General features: G+C 48.0%; 2 protein-coding genes across 2 annotated transcripts in view; one reads left to right on the top strand and one right to left on the bottom strand.

Moving 5' to 3' along the window:
• COQ9 (coenzyme Q9) overlaps positions 1–793 on the bottom strand; it is a 14,120-nt gene extending 13,327 nt beyond the window's left edge. The window contains exon 1 of the mRNA XM_049622218.1: positions 467–793. Within this exon, the coding sequence (XP_049478175.1) occupies positions 467–770 (304 nt within the window). The 5' untranslated portion in view covers positions 771–793. The remainder of the gene's footprint in view (positions 1–466) is intronic.
• CIAPIN1 (cytokine induced apoptosis inhibitor 1) lies at positions 626–17,368 on the top strand. Its single transcript, XM_049622219.1, has 9 exons — positions 626–708; positions 6,105–6,280; positions 6,737–6,889; positions 8,596–8,672; positions 10,347–10,515; positions 11,968–12,041; positions 12,925–13,040; positions 16,027–16,108; positions 16,657–17,368. Exons 2-9 carry the CDS (start codon positions 6,124–6,126, stop codon positions 16,765–16,767), a joined length of 939 nt encoding a protein of 312 aa, XP_049478176.1. The 5' UTR covers positions 626–708; positions 6,105–6,123; the 3' UTR covers positions 16,768–17,368.

Raw genomic sequence — 17,368 nt, 5'->3', positions numbered from 1 at the left:
GGTGGGACAATATCATAGAATCAATGAAGTGAAGAGATGACCGACTTAAGAAACAACGGACTAGGGGCTCTCTGCGGCTGTTTCCAACTCTGACCCTGAAGTGGCCCTTCCCGGGGACTTGGCGGTGAACTTACTGACAGACTGGGTCTGGGTCTGCCAGGCTGCAACTGCCGAACTGTGAGATCCTGGGCACCCACAGCCCTCTCTCTGGGGCTCCGTTAACTTCGTTAAATGGGAGAGACAGGCCCCGCCCCGCCACTCCTGCCCTTCACAGCTCAAGAATGGGGGCAGAAACCAGCCAGGCGGCCCCTTCGAGCCCTGGACGCCGGCGGCTCCGCGCCGATGCCCTTCACCTCACCTTGCTCGTGGGCCGCCACGGCGGCCTCTTCCGCCCCGCACCCAGCCCAGGTCGGCTTCGTGCCCCCTCCCTGCTCCTCCCCGCTCCCCGGCTCGGCCGCCCCCTCACCGGGCAGGCACCGCAGCTGCAGGAGCCTCCAGCCCGCCCGGCCGAGCGCGCCTGACACCGCCGCCGCTACCGCCGCCATCTTGGAAGCGGGCACGCCTCCGCCAGTGACGCGACGGACACCCGCGAGCTCGCCAAGGCCACTTCCGCCCTGCCCGCGCTCCCGCAGAGTCCTCATATCGCGAGAGGCGCGAGGTGCGAAGCCGGCTGCCGCGAAGAAGCCGGGAGCGAGCCCCGAGAGGCAGGTGAGCGTCGTTGAGTTGCGGCCCAGGAACCCGATCTCCCCAGCTGTCCCCTTCCGGCCCATCCTCGCCCCTGGAGCCTCTTGTTTCCTATTCCCAGCCCCGTCCCTCGGTGGACACGGAGCCATGACCACCTCCCAGGGGAGCACGGCGGGCTTTTGCCCGGGGGAGCCCGTATGGGGGGGTGGGGGCGGCTGGCCGGCCCTGCCTGTCTCGGGCTCCTGCGCTGTGATGGCTTCTGACCTTCCCGGGCTGCCTCCTCTCATGCGCTGCGGGCCCGAGGTCTGAGGCTCCGAAGTCAGCGCGCTGAGAAGGAGGAGCCTTGACCTTGCGTCCCCAAGACAAGGGTCCTTCAAGACCCGCTTCTGCTAATAGCCAGCCGTTGTGACCTTGGACCTCAGGCCCTCGTCTCAAACACTGGGGTAGCTGAAGCCTCGGTCTTTGGGGGAGGTGGGGTACTTAACCCCCAGGTTGTAATTTTGAGCCAGTGACTTGCCAGAATCTCCAAAGTGTGGAGTTGGTGTTATTAAATAACAAAAATGTAACCGAGTAACTTTTAAAGATCTAATTGGCTTTATTGAACAATTCATGAATTGGGCAGCATCCCATCCCAAGTAAAGGAAAGGTTTTTTTTTAAAGGCAGAGGGGGTGAGACAGGGAAGTTATAACGGGGGGAGGGGATTATTTCAGGCAAGGGGACAGAAGGGGTCTGTTAGATTACTAATGCTGACTGTAAAATTCCAAACTGACCCCTTAATTGAGATTACATTCCTGGAGAAGGTTGAAACCACAATTAAGTTAGCTGTTAGTTTCGGTTTGGTGATGATGTGTGCTTAGCACAAGTGGCTCCATTTGGGGCCTGTGGTCATCTTTTCAACAGTATAATTTAATATTTCCCAAACTTGCCAGATCAAAAGAACCATCCAGGATGCTTGCTAATAAATTGGGTACCCAGGTCTTTCTCCTGGAGTGTTGATTCAGTACATCTGGGTGCAGTCCAGGAATCTTATTTTAACAAAGCCCCCAGGTGACTCGTAGACTCTGCAAGTTTAGGAAAGGTTGGTGGTGTCCATTCTGACATTAAGTGCCGATCTCTGAATGACTCAGGGAGGTCATGGCCCAGGCACTAAACTGAAGTGTAAATGCAGAGTGCCTCACTGTGATATCTGTCACCAGGGAAGGCTTCATATTAACAGGGAAAAGTACATGGTTTCCATGTTAGGAATAACTGATGACAGGAACAAAGCATGTCATTCTGTAAATTTTGTGTTTGCAGTTAGACCCTTGCCTTTGTATCTCTTTTGCACAATGCTTATCAACTAGTCTTTTCAAAACATCTTGCCCTCCCCTGCCTGGATGTGGAGAAAGCCCTTCTGAGCCAGAACTACTCCCCAGATGTTAAAATTTCAGATCCACAGCTCTGGATTTCATTAAAACACTACTGATCTGTGAGGTTTTGTTTTCTGAGTTCTGTCCACCGATCCTCAAATGAGCCTTTCCTGTGGAAATTCTAGCTCTGGGGTATCCTTCCTGAAATTCTTAATTCTTGACACATACCTAATTGTCCGGAGACAGTCTTCCATTTTCCTTTGAGTTTCTTGTTTTCTTGCCGATTATCACCTCTTGTTCTGTGTGTGTGTGTGTGTGTGTGCGCGCGCGCGCGCGTGCACACACACATGCTCATTACATTTAAATGTTTCCTTTTTGAGAACTTTCAGTATTCTTAGAAGTTTTTAGCCACCTGACTTAAAAGGATTGATCCTTGGTAAGAACTGGTATGCAAACTTCAATCTTATTTTTTTTTCTTATTTTTTTTAAATGTTTTTATTGGGGGGGGGCAGGGGCAGAGAGAGAGGGGTGAGGGGACAGAAAATCTGAAGCAGGCTCTGTGCTGTTAGCCCAAGCCCGATGAGGGCCTTGAACTCATGAACTGTGAGGTCATGACCTGACCCAAAGTCGGTTGCTCAACTGACTGAGCCACCCAGGTGCCCCAATCTTCTTTTTTTCTTTTGGCTCCCTTCATCCTTCAGAGGAGCCAAATGCCTCAAGATTTGATGTTTATTGGGTACCTTAGAAATAAACAAGTGCATCTCCAGAAGTTGTTTTCAGACATCTGCTTTCCCTGCCTGCCAGTAGCATTTTAGAAGAGCCACGGGCACTTGTGTATAGCAGGCAGTGCTGGAGCAGTGCTTAACAAGGCCAGTTACGTGACAGTGCCTTCTTCAACTCCACCTCTTTTTAGATATGAGACTGAGTCACACCTGTAAGTATGTTGACTTAGGTGCCGGACATTTTTTCCTTAGAGTTGCTTTAAAAAGGCAGATTGACAGCCACACAGAACTCTGACGATGACAGGTATCACACTTTGGCTTTTAGATACTTTAAAGAACGTTGTGTCCCATTTTATTTGGAAAATGCTGGCCGAGAGTGGTGGCTATGTCTGCGTTTTGAGGGTTAATGTTTAGTAAATGTATTTTATGAGCTCCCTCTTGCCAGAGAAGATTAGTTTGGGGGGATATGGAACGCAAAGCATTTTACATCCTTCTAATGTGCCGACACAGTCCTACTGGAGTAGTGTCTAAGATGTCATAAAGCGCAGCTCTTCTGTGTAATTCTAACAGTGAGAAGGAAGCCTCACATCTCTCCCTGGGGAGTCCTCAGTGGGCATAGCTGAGGAGAAAGAATAGGCTTTTATAGGGACTCTTTGAAGCAAAGGCAAATAAACTGGCCACCAAAAACTAAGAGTTCTCTTACAATATTATTTTGTTGAGCTCTGTGCAGCAGACCCTGCTGATGATCTGCATGAAATATGTTTTGCATATTCTTATCTTCTCACTTACTTCGTACAGCAGCCTTGCAAAGTAGGAGATTATTATTCTTTATTGATGGGAAAAGAGGCTAATAACTAACCCAAGGTCATGTAGCTACTAAGTAGACAGTCTAGTGGTCGATAGAAGCCTAGTTCATCTGTATTCAAAACCTGTGCTCTGTAGAAACTGCCTCCATTTAAGGTTGCTGAAAAGGTCTAGACACCTGGCTTTTTGTTTTGCTCTAACAAACTTTTGCACCTTCTTTCTTTCTTGATGCTTTTTCTGTGAGTACAGTGTAAGGTTTGTAGTTGTTGCTGGTGGGCAGGAAGCTGGTCACTTTCTATTATCCCAGCAGAGAACCTGGTGCCAACATCATTCTAGAAACAAGTTCTTTATTTCTTATAATCTGATGCCCAGCAATCCATGGTCCTATTTTCCCTGGCTGGTTCTTCTGTGCTGACAGCATGGAGCCTGCTTGGGATCCCCCACCCCCCACCCCTTTCCTCCCTCCTCCCTCCCTCCCCTGTTTACATGCACTCACTCACTCTCTCACAATAAATAAATAAACTTAAAAAAAAATACGTTTGCGGGAGTTCTTCCTCAACATCCTGTGCCTGTTAAAAGCTTAAAAGTTTCATTTCTTTATTGTGTACTTTTTAAGGATTTAAAAACGATTCAGTGACTAAGGAATGTTGCTTGTCTGATAATACTTGGCATCCTTTTTACTGGGGCTTGCAGTCAGGTCGGGATAATAAGAAGTGGACATTTTACATGGAAGCAATTGGATAAAAGGTATGATGAAAGCAAAAAGGCAAAGGTTTTTCATAGAACAAGGAGGGATTCACTTTGGAGAAGTGGGAGATCCAGGTGGAGCCAGATTATTTATGGAGGACCTGATTCCAGAAGAATGACTTGATTTCACCTAGAAAATAAACTTCTTTAGGAAATGAGTGACAAAACCAAAGTACTATAGTATTTAAGGATGACTGGCTAATTTGGCTAAGATTTGTAGGTGGAGGAGCAGGTCGTTTGAAGTGAATATTTTTAAGTTTTTATTGTTTTATTTTTGAGAGAGAGAGAGTGCGAGCAGGGGAGGTGCAGAAAGAGAGGGAGACCCAGCATCCGAAGCAGGCCCCGGGCTCCAAGCTGTCAGCACAGAGCCTGACGCGGGGCTCGAACCCATGAACCACGAGATCATGACCTGAGCTGAAGTCTGGCTCTCAACGGACTGAGCCACCCAGGCGCCCCTGAAGTGAATATTTTTGAGGACGGAAGAATGTAGTGGACGTGGCTTAAATTCAGTCCGAGTGCCCGTGGTGGCATAATTGTGACTGAGTTAGCCACTTCTGCAGAAGACAGGAGTGTTCAGCACAACACTGATCCATGCTTGACCTGGCTACCACGGCTTCTGCCTTTATGCCATTTATTAGAGCTATTTTAGGTTGGAAACTTGGTGGCATTAATGTTTAAGAAAGAAAGGAGGAGCCAAGTAGAATGCTATCGCCTGACCTGATTTCATTGTGAGCACATTCTAGACTCATCTCAGTATCCAGTGGAAGAGAAAGTTGCCTCAAGGTGGTGGGGGGAGGGGATTTCCACAGGTTAAAAGCATGGGCTTTACAGTCATATGGATTTGGATTCAAATTTCAGGTCTTTATCTCACAACATTTATTAGTTGTGTGACCTGGCAAGTCCATGGCTTCAGTTTTATAGCTGTAAAATGGGAATATTTAGTTTAAGGTTGTGCTGAGGTTCAGTTGAGATAATGTATTTTAAGTGTTTTGAACAGTCTGGGTAACTAACATTAAACGTTAAAGACAGTAGGTAGTATTGATCATTGCAGATTCAATGGAATTGAATTTTCATATTTTGATGAAAGGGAAAATATCATTATTCAATTTGCTAAATTTAAATATGTTGTCTTCTGGGGCGCCTGGGTGGCTCAGTCTGTTAAGCATCTGACTTCAGCTCAGGTCATGATCTCACAGTTTGTGGGTTCAAGTCCCGCGTCAGGCTCCGTGCTGACAGCTCGGAGCCTGGAGCCTGCTTTAGAGTCTGTGTCTCCCTCTCTCTCTGCCCCTCCCCGGCTTGCACTGTATCCCTCTGTCTCTCAAAAATAAATAAACATTAAAAAAAAATAAAAAAAAATAAATATGTTGTCTTTTTTCTAAGGAAACATTAAGCTTGTGGTTGGGTTATATCTGCCCATTTATTGGCCTTCTTTACGGAGTCCTACTTTTGCCTAGTGAGCGTCTTGTGTGTTTTATATTCTGTTCAAGCTGAGTTGTCTCAAATCAAAGCAGAAATAATCTTTCTGCCTTCAACTTCCTAACTTGACTGCCAAGACAGGCCTCTCATCAGGGAAGCAACCTGCCTTGTTTGGGAAAGTTGGGGTTATGATCCATTGAGATGGGTTCATTTCTTCACCTCTCGAGCATCTACAGGAAGATATTCTAATGTGGTCAGCATTCCCTGGCGAGAGGTCCGAATTAAGGTGGTGATTCTAATCACATTTGATGGTTCCTCATGGATTAAATTATGCTTTTGTCTCTGCTCCGTCTTGACTTTCCTTTGTCTCGTCATCTGTAGGTCCCTCGGCACTGCAGGAATGGCAGATTACGGGGTCTCGGCTGGCCAGTTTGTGGCAGTGATCTGGGATAAGTCATCCCCGGCAGAGGCTCTAAAAGATCTGGTGGAGAAGCTTCGAACGTTCACCGGCGACGAGGGCCAGGTGTCTGTGGAAAACATCAGCCAGCTGTTGCAGTGTGAGTGCCTGCACACATCGTCTTTGCAGGGCAGCAGGGGTTGGTGGGATGCTGCGTTTATGTGGTTCCTCAATGTCCGAGTTGTTTTGGGTGGCAGACGATAGCAGTGGGTGGCCACGCTGCTGTTTTTCAGTTGAGATACAGTGGACTTCAGAGTGTAGTTGATTTGTAGAAGTCTGTTGTTTCTTATTAAATATTCCGCATTTTTTAAGCCACCTTTCTTTTTTACTCCTTTCCCTAAACATAGGAAAGGATACAAAATTAGGAAGACTGAGGGAGAACAGCAGCTTCATTGCCCCTCTTGCTGGTGATGGTGGCCTCGTAACATTTGCTTGAGGGGGCGGTGTTCATTCTTCCAGGGCCAGGCCTACAGCCCTCGAGGGGGGCTTGGCAGGGGTTGGCAGATTGCCTCTGGGGCCCAGGTGCTTGCTGAGTAGAGTCTTCCTTTCTTTTCAGCTGCCCACAAAGAATCTAGCTTTGACGTTATTTTGTCGGGTGTAATTCCTGGGAGCACCACTCTGCACAGCGCTGAGATTTTGGCCGAGATGGCCCGGATCCTTCGGCCCGGTGGATGTCTCTTTCTGAAAGAGCCAGTAGAGACAGCTGTAGGTAAGGAAATCTTCCTTTGAAAGGCTAGAATTTAACAGCGTTCCATCTTTAGGTATGTTTACTGCATCTCTCTGAGTAGGAGGTATCATTTGGAGATCCTTCTCCTTGGTGGTAAATGATTGTACAAATCTGAAGCAGTGCACCTGAAGGAATTGTGACCTTTGATCCGTTCGGTAGTAAAATAGAAGGAAACTGCCCATCTGACAATGGCTGGGTCCTTCAACAGGCTGACTGGTTAAACTGTGGTACGTCCATACCACGGAAAACTCTGGAGCAACAAAAAGGAATAAGCTCCTCATACGTGCAGCAACTTGGATGACTCTCCAGGGAATCGTGCCGAGTGAGAAAAAGCCAGGCTCAGAAGGTTGCATGCTGTGTGCTTCTGTTCACGCAACATTCTTGAAATAGCAAAGTTATAGCGATGGGGACCACATTGAGGATCGCCACGGGTTAGGAGCGGGAGGCAGAGGATGTGTGAGGCGGTAAAGGGGTCGTCAGAGGGCTCCTTGTGATGGAGCATCCTGTATCCTCACTGTGGTAGTGCTCCCACAAAGCTGCAAGCCTGGTAAGGTTGCACAGAGCTGCACACGCGCAAGCAAGCTCACGTAAAACTGGTGACATCTGGGTAGCGCCGTGGACTCCCGGTGACAATTTCCTGGTCTTCACCGGTGTGCTATAGTTGTGAGATGTTACCATGGTGGGGGCGTCTACAGCCATACCGCCCTGAATGCACCCGATCTCGTCAGATGTTACCATGGGGGGGAACGAGGCGAACGGCCCTTTTTAAAACAAAACAAAACAGAACTTTCTATGCACCTGTAGTTATTTCTAACTACAAGTTATTTCTAATAACAAGTTAGAAAATAATGACTGGAAGTCTGGGAGTGATGAGTGGTCTTGTTGACTCATGTGAAACTAATGGTGGAATCCAGGAGGTAAAAGCCTCTCGTTTTTGCTCCGTGGTGAAACTGTCAAAACACCGTCCAATTCTGAATTTTTTAACTTTTTCCATCAATATGTGATGACTTAAAACACAATAAGAGAACGAATGTATTTTGAAATGCGTAGAGGTGTTTATGCGGACGTGTAAATTTGAGACGCAGACCGCAGATGACCAGCATTCTTTGCTGGGAACGTAGAGTTCGGGTGGCTGCACACAGTGTCTGCCAGAAGTGTACAGAGAGAACGTCAGTGCCTTACGTTTCCTCAGCCTCTTTCTCACTCATTATCCAACATCCCCTGGAAGGTATTTCCAAGAAGCCAAGAGTGAGAAGAAACAGTAACAATGGAAGTACTATATGACACTTAAGAGCACAGGTAAGGGGCGCCTGGGTGGCTCAGTCGGTTAAGCGTCCGACTTCAGCCCGGGTCACGATCTCGCGGTCCGTGAGTTCAAGCTCCGCGTCGGGCTCTGCGCTGATGGCTCAGAGCCTGGATCCTGCTTCCGATTCTGTCTCCCTCTCTCTCTGCCCCTCCCCTGTTCATGCTCTGTCTCTCTCTGTCTCAAAAATAAATAAACGTTAAAAAAAAAAAAATTAAAAAAAAAAAAAAGAGCACAGGTAAGAGCACTTTGACCAACCAAAAGCCTGTGTCAGAATGCCTTCACCATTTCTGTTTTATTGGCTGCTGACCCAAATCGGATGGAGCCTTTATTGTTTTCCCTGCTTTGTCCCATAAAGTACTGATTGGGGTTTTCCTCTCGGCAGTTAACAATAGCAAAGTGAGAACGACATCTAAGCTGTGCTCGGCCCTGACTCTTTCTGGTCTCGTGGAAGTGAAAGAGGTATGTTGGTAGACAATGTTCTTTGCTGGGAATTGAAGCCTTGGGCGATCACACCCAGGATCTCTGTGAGTCAGTACAGAGAGACTCAGGGGAGTAACAGCCCTGAAGGTGAGGTGCAGTGTCGCGTACACTAGGAAGCGAGCCGGGAAGTGCTTTGTGTCTAAGACGCGTGATGCCGCAAAAGACAGAACTTTCTGGAACACCTGTCCTTTGAAGAGTCTCAGCTTGCGCCCATGTGGGTTGGGGCGTGTTCCAGTCTCACTACTGGTGTGGGGGTGGTGGCCACGGTGGCAGGGAGAGCGCAACACAGGTCCCTTAATGGACACAAATCCTAGGCCCAAGAGCAACACAGGCACCGGGACCATCCTCAGATATTTGGTGGGAGGCTGGAGCAGGTTGCGGGGTGGGGATGGGAATGCCATCTCTGATAGTTCGGTAGAAATACTGAGGTTAAATGGAGGTGTTCATATTTTCTACATTCTTCTTTGATGTTGAAGTTTTCTTATGTGAGAGGTGAGTGCTATACCATGACCACTGGTGATACCACCTGTTTGCCACATGACCTAGGGCCTTAGTTTCTTTACACCCACTCTTTCTTATTTTTTTCTTAGTTTAGGGTTTCTGTTTTATATTCTAAATAAGACATGCTCATCAAAATTCAATTAATACTAGAGCATATAAACATAAAGTGACGTGCAGGCCTTCCTCACGCTTCCCTTCCCAGAGGAAGCCACCAACACATTTTTTGTGTGTGGCTGCTGAGACCTTTTTTATATATTTACGCGTGTGTGTAAGAGAGAGTTTTTTAAGTGTAAATAAGGTTGTATATATACATTGTTCAGTCACTAGCTTTTCCCCCCACCTTTAAATGTCTTTTTTTTTTAATGTTTATTTATTTATTTTGAGAGAGAGAGCATGAGCAGGGGAGGGGCAGAGAGAGAATCCCAAGCAAGTTCCACACTGTCAGTGCAGAGTCCCATATGGGGCTCGATCCCATGAACCCATGAAATCATGACCTGAGCTGAAACCAAGAGTCAGACACTTAACTGACTGAGCCCCCCAGGTACCCCTAAGTATCTTTGACATTTGCCCACCTACAGTGCATTGCCCCTCATCCTTCATGATGATGTGACAATATTGAGTGCTATGGATGGGCTAAGATTTATTCAACCATTCTGTAGTTGTTGGGCAGAGAGGTGGCATTTCCACATTTTTTTCTACCTTTATCAATCGTCTGCTACTTCTTCCCAAGAAAACATTTCCCTCCCGCATGGTCCTTTTTCTCTAATTCATTTCCACTCTCTTTGTTGTGGGCATGCTTCCCTGCTGTAGGCTGTGATCCTTTTCAACATGTCTGTTCAACGTGTCTGATTCATCTTCATAATCATAATCATTACAACCCGCAGAATGACTGGCATAGTGCCTTGTACCTAATAGACAGGTGTCTGGTAAATAATTTAGGGTTGGCTCAAAGTAAGCACACAGACGGAATGACACTCTAGGGGACAGGTCACTGAGAAACCAAATGTGAGGCATGAGGTGACATCTGTCATCTGGTGCTACTATATGCTTAGTACACAGAAATGAGTATTTGACGCCTGTATAGGTAGACATAGTACAACGTTATTTTGTGGAAAGAGTGTGGCCTAATGCTTTTGGTGTCTTGAATTCCAGCTGCTGCGGGAACCCTTGAGCCCCGAAGAGGTACAGTCTGTCCAGGAACATCTGGGTTACCAAAGTGACAGCTTGCTCTCTGTGCGCATCACAGGCAAAAAACCCAACTTTGAAGTGGGTTCTTCTAGTCAACTGAAGCTTTCTATTGCCAAGAAGTCTTCTCCTCCAGGTAAGACTGGCCTGAGGACCTTGTTCTGTCCAGGTGGGCCTAGAAGGACATGTGAGACATTGAGCCAGAGATCTGAATAGAGGCAGTGATGTCTCTAGAGGACCACTCCTTCCTTAATTTTAGTCATTTCCTAATGGAAGAATGTTTAATGTACTGTTGTCCTGGGCAGATTCAGATCCACATCTGACATAATGCATAGGTATTACTTAATTCAACCCCTTCTGCACCTGAAGACACTGAGGCCTCCAGATTCTAGAGGCCTGAGCATGTGGTTTAGCTCACAAAGTCTTTCCACACCCCAGAACCATGACATTTATTCTCAAAAGATCTCCCATTGGTGGTCATGGCCACTAAGAGTGCCCTGCTCCTCTTCCTGTGTGTCTTTTCCATGCTAGTAAAGTCAGCTTCTCTTACTTTGAGGATCTTAAGCCACTTGTGAACATATTTCTTCTCAGAAAGTTGCACTTGCCCTTTGCCACCCCTTCACCCTTCTGATCACTATTACGTGAGGCCCGAATTGAGAGAAATTTGCCCCAGCTGTGAAATATGCGAAAATTTACAGGTACGTTCACACTGCTCTGCTTTGACTGGCCAGCCAAAATCTTTAAGAAATCCTCTGGAATCCCAGCCTTCGGAGTCATGGTTCCAGAATGGGTAGGGACGGCTTCGATGAGCGGTTTGCCTTGCGGAAGGCCTGAGCATTCAGCTGCACAGTGATCTGTGGAGATGCACTTACCCCCAAGGCCCATCTGAGGACCTGCCCACAGACTCGGGGCTCCGCTCTTTCAGGGCCTTCCTTGCACCCCACCCCTGACCCAGATGGAGCCGGGAGGTGTGAGGCTTGTGTCTGCAGCTGGTGTGTGTTACACCACCACCACCGGCTCTGGAGCCGATTTTCTTGTACGTGACAGGTTCACGTGAGTCAGAAGCTTTGCTATTTATGATGGTTTTTGGCAACTTTCTCTCTGATCTTCAGATCTCCCTGCAGTAGGTGTAGGGAGTACGATTAGCCCCAGGTTCTAGGGGTGGAAACGAAGATAAGGACACAGCAACATGGAGTGAAGTCAGAAGCATTGGACAGACTCCTGTTTGTGGCTCTTTACTGTAAAAGTGGCCTAAATGTGGGGACCAGCTTCCTCACCTATAAAATTAGGACACCACATACTTAGCTTGTAAGATTCTTACCAGGATTTAATTAGGTAGCATATATGAAATACTTACCATAGTATCTGACACAAAGCAAGTGCTTAGCAAATGATGGCTTCTGTCACTGCAAAGCGATCGGCCCTAGGCCGTGCCTTCTCTAAGTGGTAGAGCTGGGCCTCGGACCCAATCCTTTTGACTCCCGGTCCAGCGTCCCCTCCCAGAGTCTCAGTAGAAGGCTCACATATGCCTGTGGTTTGTCTCTGGCTGCTTTTATGGAGCTCTTTTTCTTTTGTGGGTTGGACTCAGTGAAGCCTGCCGTGGACCCTGCAGCGGCCAAGCTCTGGACCCTCTCAGCCAACGACATGGAGGACGAGAGCGTGGTGAGCGGGCACTGTGGGCACTGTGGGCTCTGCGCTGCTTTCTTGTAGGCCTCGCTGCGGGTATGAGTGGTCGTCATTGGGAGTGGCCTCTCCGGACTTGCAGCCGTAAAGCCCATCACTGCGGCTGTGCCTGTCACTGGCATTTTTGATTCAGGAGGGAACTCCGCATTGGTGGCATTTTACATTTCTTTCTCGGCATCTCTTTTCCTCACAGGTTTTCTTGTTCTCACTTCATGTGATATGTTAAAGATTCTCGTGGGCATGTGTGAACCTGAAAAAAGTTTGTCAGCTTTATTTTATTGGCTCCTTTGTCTGGGCAAGTCACTGAACGCTCACTGTCTTAAGAGCAACACTTTCCCATCTTTGATCAGCACTGTCTATAGTAAAGTTCTTTATTTCTGCGACTGTTGAAATTCTGGAGATAGCAGGACAGGCTACGGTTCATGCCCCCGTAGAGCTTACAGATGAATTGTCCACACATTTATCAAAGAATTGCACACATGTATGTATCGTTATTTGTCTTTTTCTCGGGAATGATATAAAACATATTTCATTCCCTTTTTCACATGACAGCCCTTCATATATTTGAATAAATATAACACTTCTCTTTTTGTTCTTTCTGCTCCCTCCCTACATACACACGCACTCACATTCTCTGCACGTTGTAAATTACTTCCCAGTCCCCTCACAACCGAATGCATCTTCTGTGGACATAGTTTAGATCCCTCCAGTGGTCAGCTGGAGTGTGATGATCAGCCCAGAATAGGGCAGTGGAGACCCTCTTTACGTGGACCTATAAACCCGCTGCCACCACAACCCTTTTTTCAGCCTTCTGTTAGCAGAGATCGTGACCGTGTCACTAACTTCTTCGAACACTCTCCAGGATCTCATCGACTCCGATGAGCTGCTGGATCCGGAAGATTTTAAGAAGCCGGATCCAGCCTCCCTGCGGGCTCCTTCATGTGGAGAAGGGAAAAAGAGGAAGGCCTGCAAAAATTGGTGAGTGCTGGCGGAAGCAGGGTCTGCCGGGCTGCTTCTAGTGGCTTCTTGAGTCTCAAGGAATCGGAATACTTGACTGTTGTTAAAATATATATTTTATAGTGAAATCTATCATATATACAGAGGACTTTTTTAATCAGGTACACTTTAAACAGTAATGAAACGAACACCTGTGTACTGATTACCCAGGTGAAGAATCGGAAACATGACTAGTATCTCAGAAGTCCGCTCGACAGGCTCCCTCAGCTGCGTCTTGCTCCCTCTCGTCACAAATTACCATTCTCCCAAGTTTATGTTAATCATTGTTGGCTTATTTGATAGTTTACCACCTAGTGCGAAGCTCCAAATAATACATTCTTCAGTCGTGAAGACCTGAGTAGTAAGCCCACCCCCGATGAGGCAAGGACAGGTCAATATTCCACATCTGTGAAGTCTCCCAGTGAAAGATAAGATCTGCAGTCTCGTCTGGACTGGGTCCCTTCCAGGGGAGTCGGTAGGAAGAGTCACGAGGGAGTTCTCGGAAACCAAGGGCCTGACACAGGGAGAGCTGGCAGGTCCGCAGAGTGACGCAGTGACTGGTGACCAGCAGAAGTGTGGTCAGAGGGAGGGGCTGCTCTACGTGTTCTGATCCAAACCCGCCGGGACCAGAGCTCTCCTGTGCGGAGCAACCACGGCAGAACACACGTGTCCTCGGCAGAGCCTCAGGGTGTGGGGGGAGGGCATGGTGAGTGTCGCCCGCACACGGTCAACATAAGCCAAGGCCCTGGGCTGGCTTGCCTGCCCTCGGGTAAAAGAGTGGCCTGATGGCAGCTTGGTTGGTGACAGTGGCAGTCTTCAGCGTGTCTGTCTCTCGTGCCCCTGCCCCGTGCACACGTGTGACCTTGTCCCCAGCAGTGCGGAAATCTTGGGAGTCCCCTTCACTGTTCCCCTGAGGGTTCCCTTCCGTCTGCCTTACGTTAGCTTTTCCGTTTTTTGTATCCCTTGCTTCTTTCTTGGTTTTCTCTTTTCTCTTGGTAGAGTCCATTCTCCAGTAGTTTTTTTTAGAAAAGCTACTTGAGAGATAAATTTTGTTTTGCACACTTTGTGTGGCTAAAAATGCCTTTTTTCTATTCTCATACATGATTGCCAATTTAGGTATGGAAATCTAGATTGGAAATAATTTCTTACATCATTTTGAGGACATTTCTGTGAAGAGGTATCTGGGGCCATTCAGTTTCTTGATCTTTCTGTAAGACCTCTTTTTCCATTTTGGAAGTTTGTAGAATTGTCTTTATCCCCAGTATCATTTTGCAATATGGGTCTGTTCACATCTCTTGCACTAGCCACTCGATACACCTTTTCAGTCTAGAAGCCACGTCCATGGCTTGGGAAATGTTCTTTAATTTTGTATACCATTTTTGTCTTCTCTCTTTGTTTTCTCTGTGACCTGTTACTCAAGATGTTGGATCCCTTTAATCATCCTGTAAATTTTTTTCTGTCACATTTTCTTTATGCTTTACTTTCTGGGAAATTGTGCAGGTTTATCCTCTACACCTTTTGTTAAGTTATTTTATTTCTATCATGGTTATGTTTTTTTAATATTTGTTTATTTTTGAGAGAGCATGAGCACACATGTGTGCACGTTGGGGAGGGGCAGGGGGAGAGAGGATCCCAAGCAGGCTCCTCACTGTTAGCGGAGAGCCTGACACAGGGCTCGATCCCACAAACCATGAGGTCATGACCTGAGCCAAAACCAAGAGTCAGAAGCTTTACTGACTGACCCACCCAGGGAACCCCTCTACCACCATGTTTTTAATTTCTAAGATTCCATTTTTGTTTTGACTTTTTTCTTTTTTCTTTTTTTTTTTAAGCACAGTGTCCTATTTTTATTTTGTGGGTGTGATCTCTTCTCTTTTCTCCCGAGGTTAGTGATAGTTCTTTGCAGGTTTTTTCCTCCCTGCATAGTCTCTGTTTCTTCCAAGTTGCCTTTTTTTTCTTTTTTTTTTTTTAGCTTGGTCTCTCACTTCGAGGTAGAGGCCTTCTACCTCCCACGAATCTTGGTTGTCTCCAAGATAAGAGTGGAGGACAGAAAGCTCCCTGGGAGCCCTGAGCTCAGCGGGGAGTTTGTTGGCTGTGCTTTAGTGACAGGAGCCAGGGTGGGCCTGTGGGGGACTCGGCCAAGTCAGTATCTCTGGGTCTTTCCCTTTGGGGTGTTAGATTTCGCAGAGAAGGAAGGGCCTTTCTGGTGCAGGCAGTTCCTTTGGAGGGTTTGGGGTGTGATGTGGGTTGGGGGTTGGCCACCTACGTGGTGGTGGCTTCCTCACTGCCTGGTCGGAGTTCAGCTCCCCTCAGTCGGAGTCCCTTCTTCCCCTCCTGCTTTGTAGCACCTGGCACCGCATTGCTGCTGTCCCCTTTCCCGTAGCCCCTGTCGTTGGGGGGTTATGTGTTCACTCCAGTTTTGGTGGGACCTTGAGGGAAAGTAAAGTAGAGGCATGAGTGCAATCTGTCCTCTTAACCTGGAAAACGCTGGTCTTAGTATTTTTGCATTTGTTTCATGGACGGAAAGGGTGGTAAAAAGTTAAATGGTGGTGTGTGGGCTTGCTGAGTCATCGGTGTTTTTTTTTTTTTTTTTTAAGTGTGAAAGTTGCCAGCATTCACAAATCAGGAGATTTCAAGTAAAAATCCAGTGTGTTTGTTTTTTTTTGTTTGTCCTTAGCTTTGGAAAATGTGCCAACACTGTCTGCTTCTCCCCAGTGTGTTAATCGGCCGAAGCTGAGTAGTGGCCGGCCTGTGTAGACAGGGCGTTTCCCTCGGGGCCACCCGCTCCCCACCACTCTGTCTCCCTAAACGGCCTCACACTTACCTCATCAGCCTGGCCCTGTGGGCGTGTGCGTTAAGACATCCTGGTGTAAAGAGAAAAGTGTGAGGGCGGGCTTGGGCTCTGCCAAGGATTTGGAGCCCCTGGGTGGTGGCTCGTCTCACTCACAAGCTACTGATGTCCCCCCAGCACCTGTGGCCTCGCAGAAGAACTGGAAAGAGAGAAGTCAAAGGAACAGGCGAGCTCCCAGCCCAAGTCGGCTTGTGGAAACGTAAATATCTGGATCTTTACTCAGTATTCACAAAACCCCCAGTGGTATTGGGCATCATCCTAAACCCGGCACAGACTAGCTCCCCCTCTCACTTCCTGCCCAGATATCTAATTAGGCAAATACGTGAGAACGTGTGTGCAGGAGAGAGGTCATCGTCTGAAAGTGGGCTGGCATGCCCGCACCCCGGGGGGAGCTCTTGTCATTTCTCGGTTTGGGCCCCGTTCTTCCCACTTCGTCGTGGCCGGATGCTCTTCAGCCATGTGGCTGAGCTTGGCTATGATTTGAACTGCTGAGAATATAGAAATACGGCCTCTAAGGAACTTCTCCAGACTGCTGATTTTCGTAAAACCGGAGATCTTAAATACTCTTAGTATCTGGATCTCAGTCGGACCTACATATGCACCGGCCGTTCCCATCGGGCCTCTATGGCCATGTCAGGAAACGAGGGATCCCTTTCTTACCCATGAATCTGGGACATGCTGACCCTCCACGAATCTGGGACACGCTGACCCTCCACTTCCCCGTATGACTGTCTCTTCCCTCAACAGTGCTACCTGGGCGATGCCTTCCGCTGTGCCAGCTGCCCCTACCTTGGGATGCCGGCCTTCAAACCTGGGGAGCAGGTGCTCCTGAGCGCCAGCAATCTCAGTGACGCCTAGGAGGGGCCGCCGTGGCGCACCTCTGCTCCTCGGCCAGCTCCTGCCCCTCGAGTCCCACCGCCGTGGTTCCTCCCACCTCCTCTGGATGTGCTCACTCTCTGCGCAAACTCCGATTGCAGGGGGTGCTGGGTAAACAGTGCGAAGCTGGCTGTGGGGTGCAGTGGGGTGCAGCGCTGCTATGTATCCAAAGACCAAGGTTAATGGGGCCTGGTTACTCTGAGTCAGGGGACCTCTTTCTCCACCTAGTGTGAGGGAAAGGGAGTGCGTCCTGAGGAGGCCCCTCTCCTGATGTCACAGTGCTGACCTCACACTCAGAGTATTAACACTCTGTGACGGAGGCCCTGCCCCGATTCTAAGCTCAGCAATAGTGCCACTACCTGTCTTCCAGAGCTGGTGGTTTACTCAACCTGCAGTTGTTGGTGACAGGAGTCAAGTGTCTCATGACCTCAGGGCACCAAAGGAATCACCCATTGGTTGCTGTGATCATATTCAGTGCCCCTCTGTCCTTTTATCCCCACCCCACCCCACCCCTGTTTTACTGTATCGTACCTGTCCTGTGGTTTCTGTTACTCTACAGTCATTAAAGTTGTGTACTTCTGCA

This window comes from Panthera uncia, assembly GCF_023721935.1.
Source record: "Panthera uncia isolate 11264 chromosome E2 unlocalized genomic scaffold, Puncia_PCG_1.0 HiC_scaffold_19, whole genome shotgun sequence".
In the NCBI taxonomy this organism is placed as follows: domain Eukaryota; kingdom Metazoa; phylum Chordata; class Mammalia; order Carnivora; family Felidae; genus Panthera; species Panthera uncia.
This window is presented reverse-complemented; position numbering and strand designations above follow the sequence as displayed.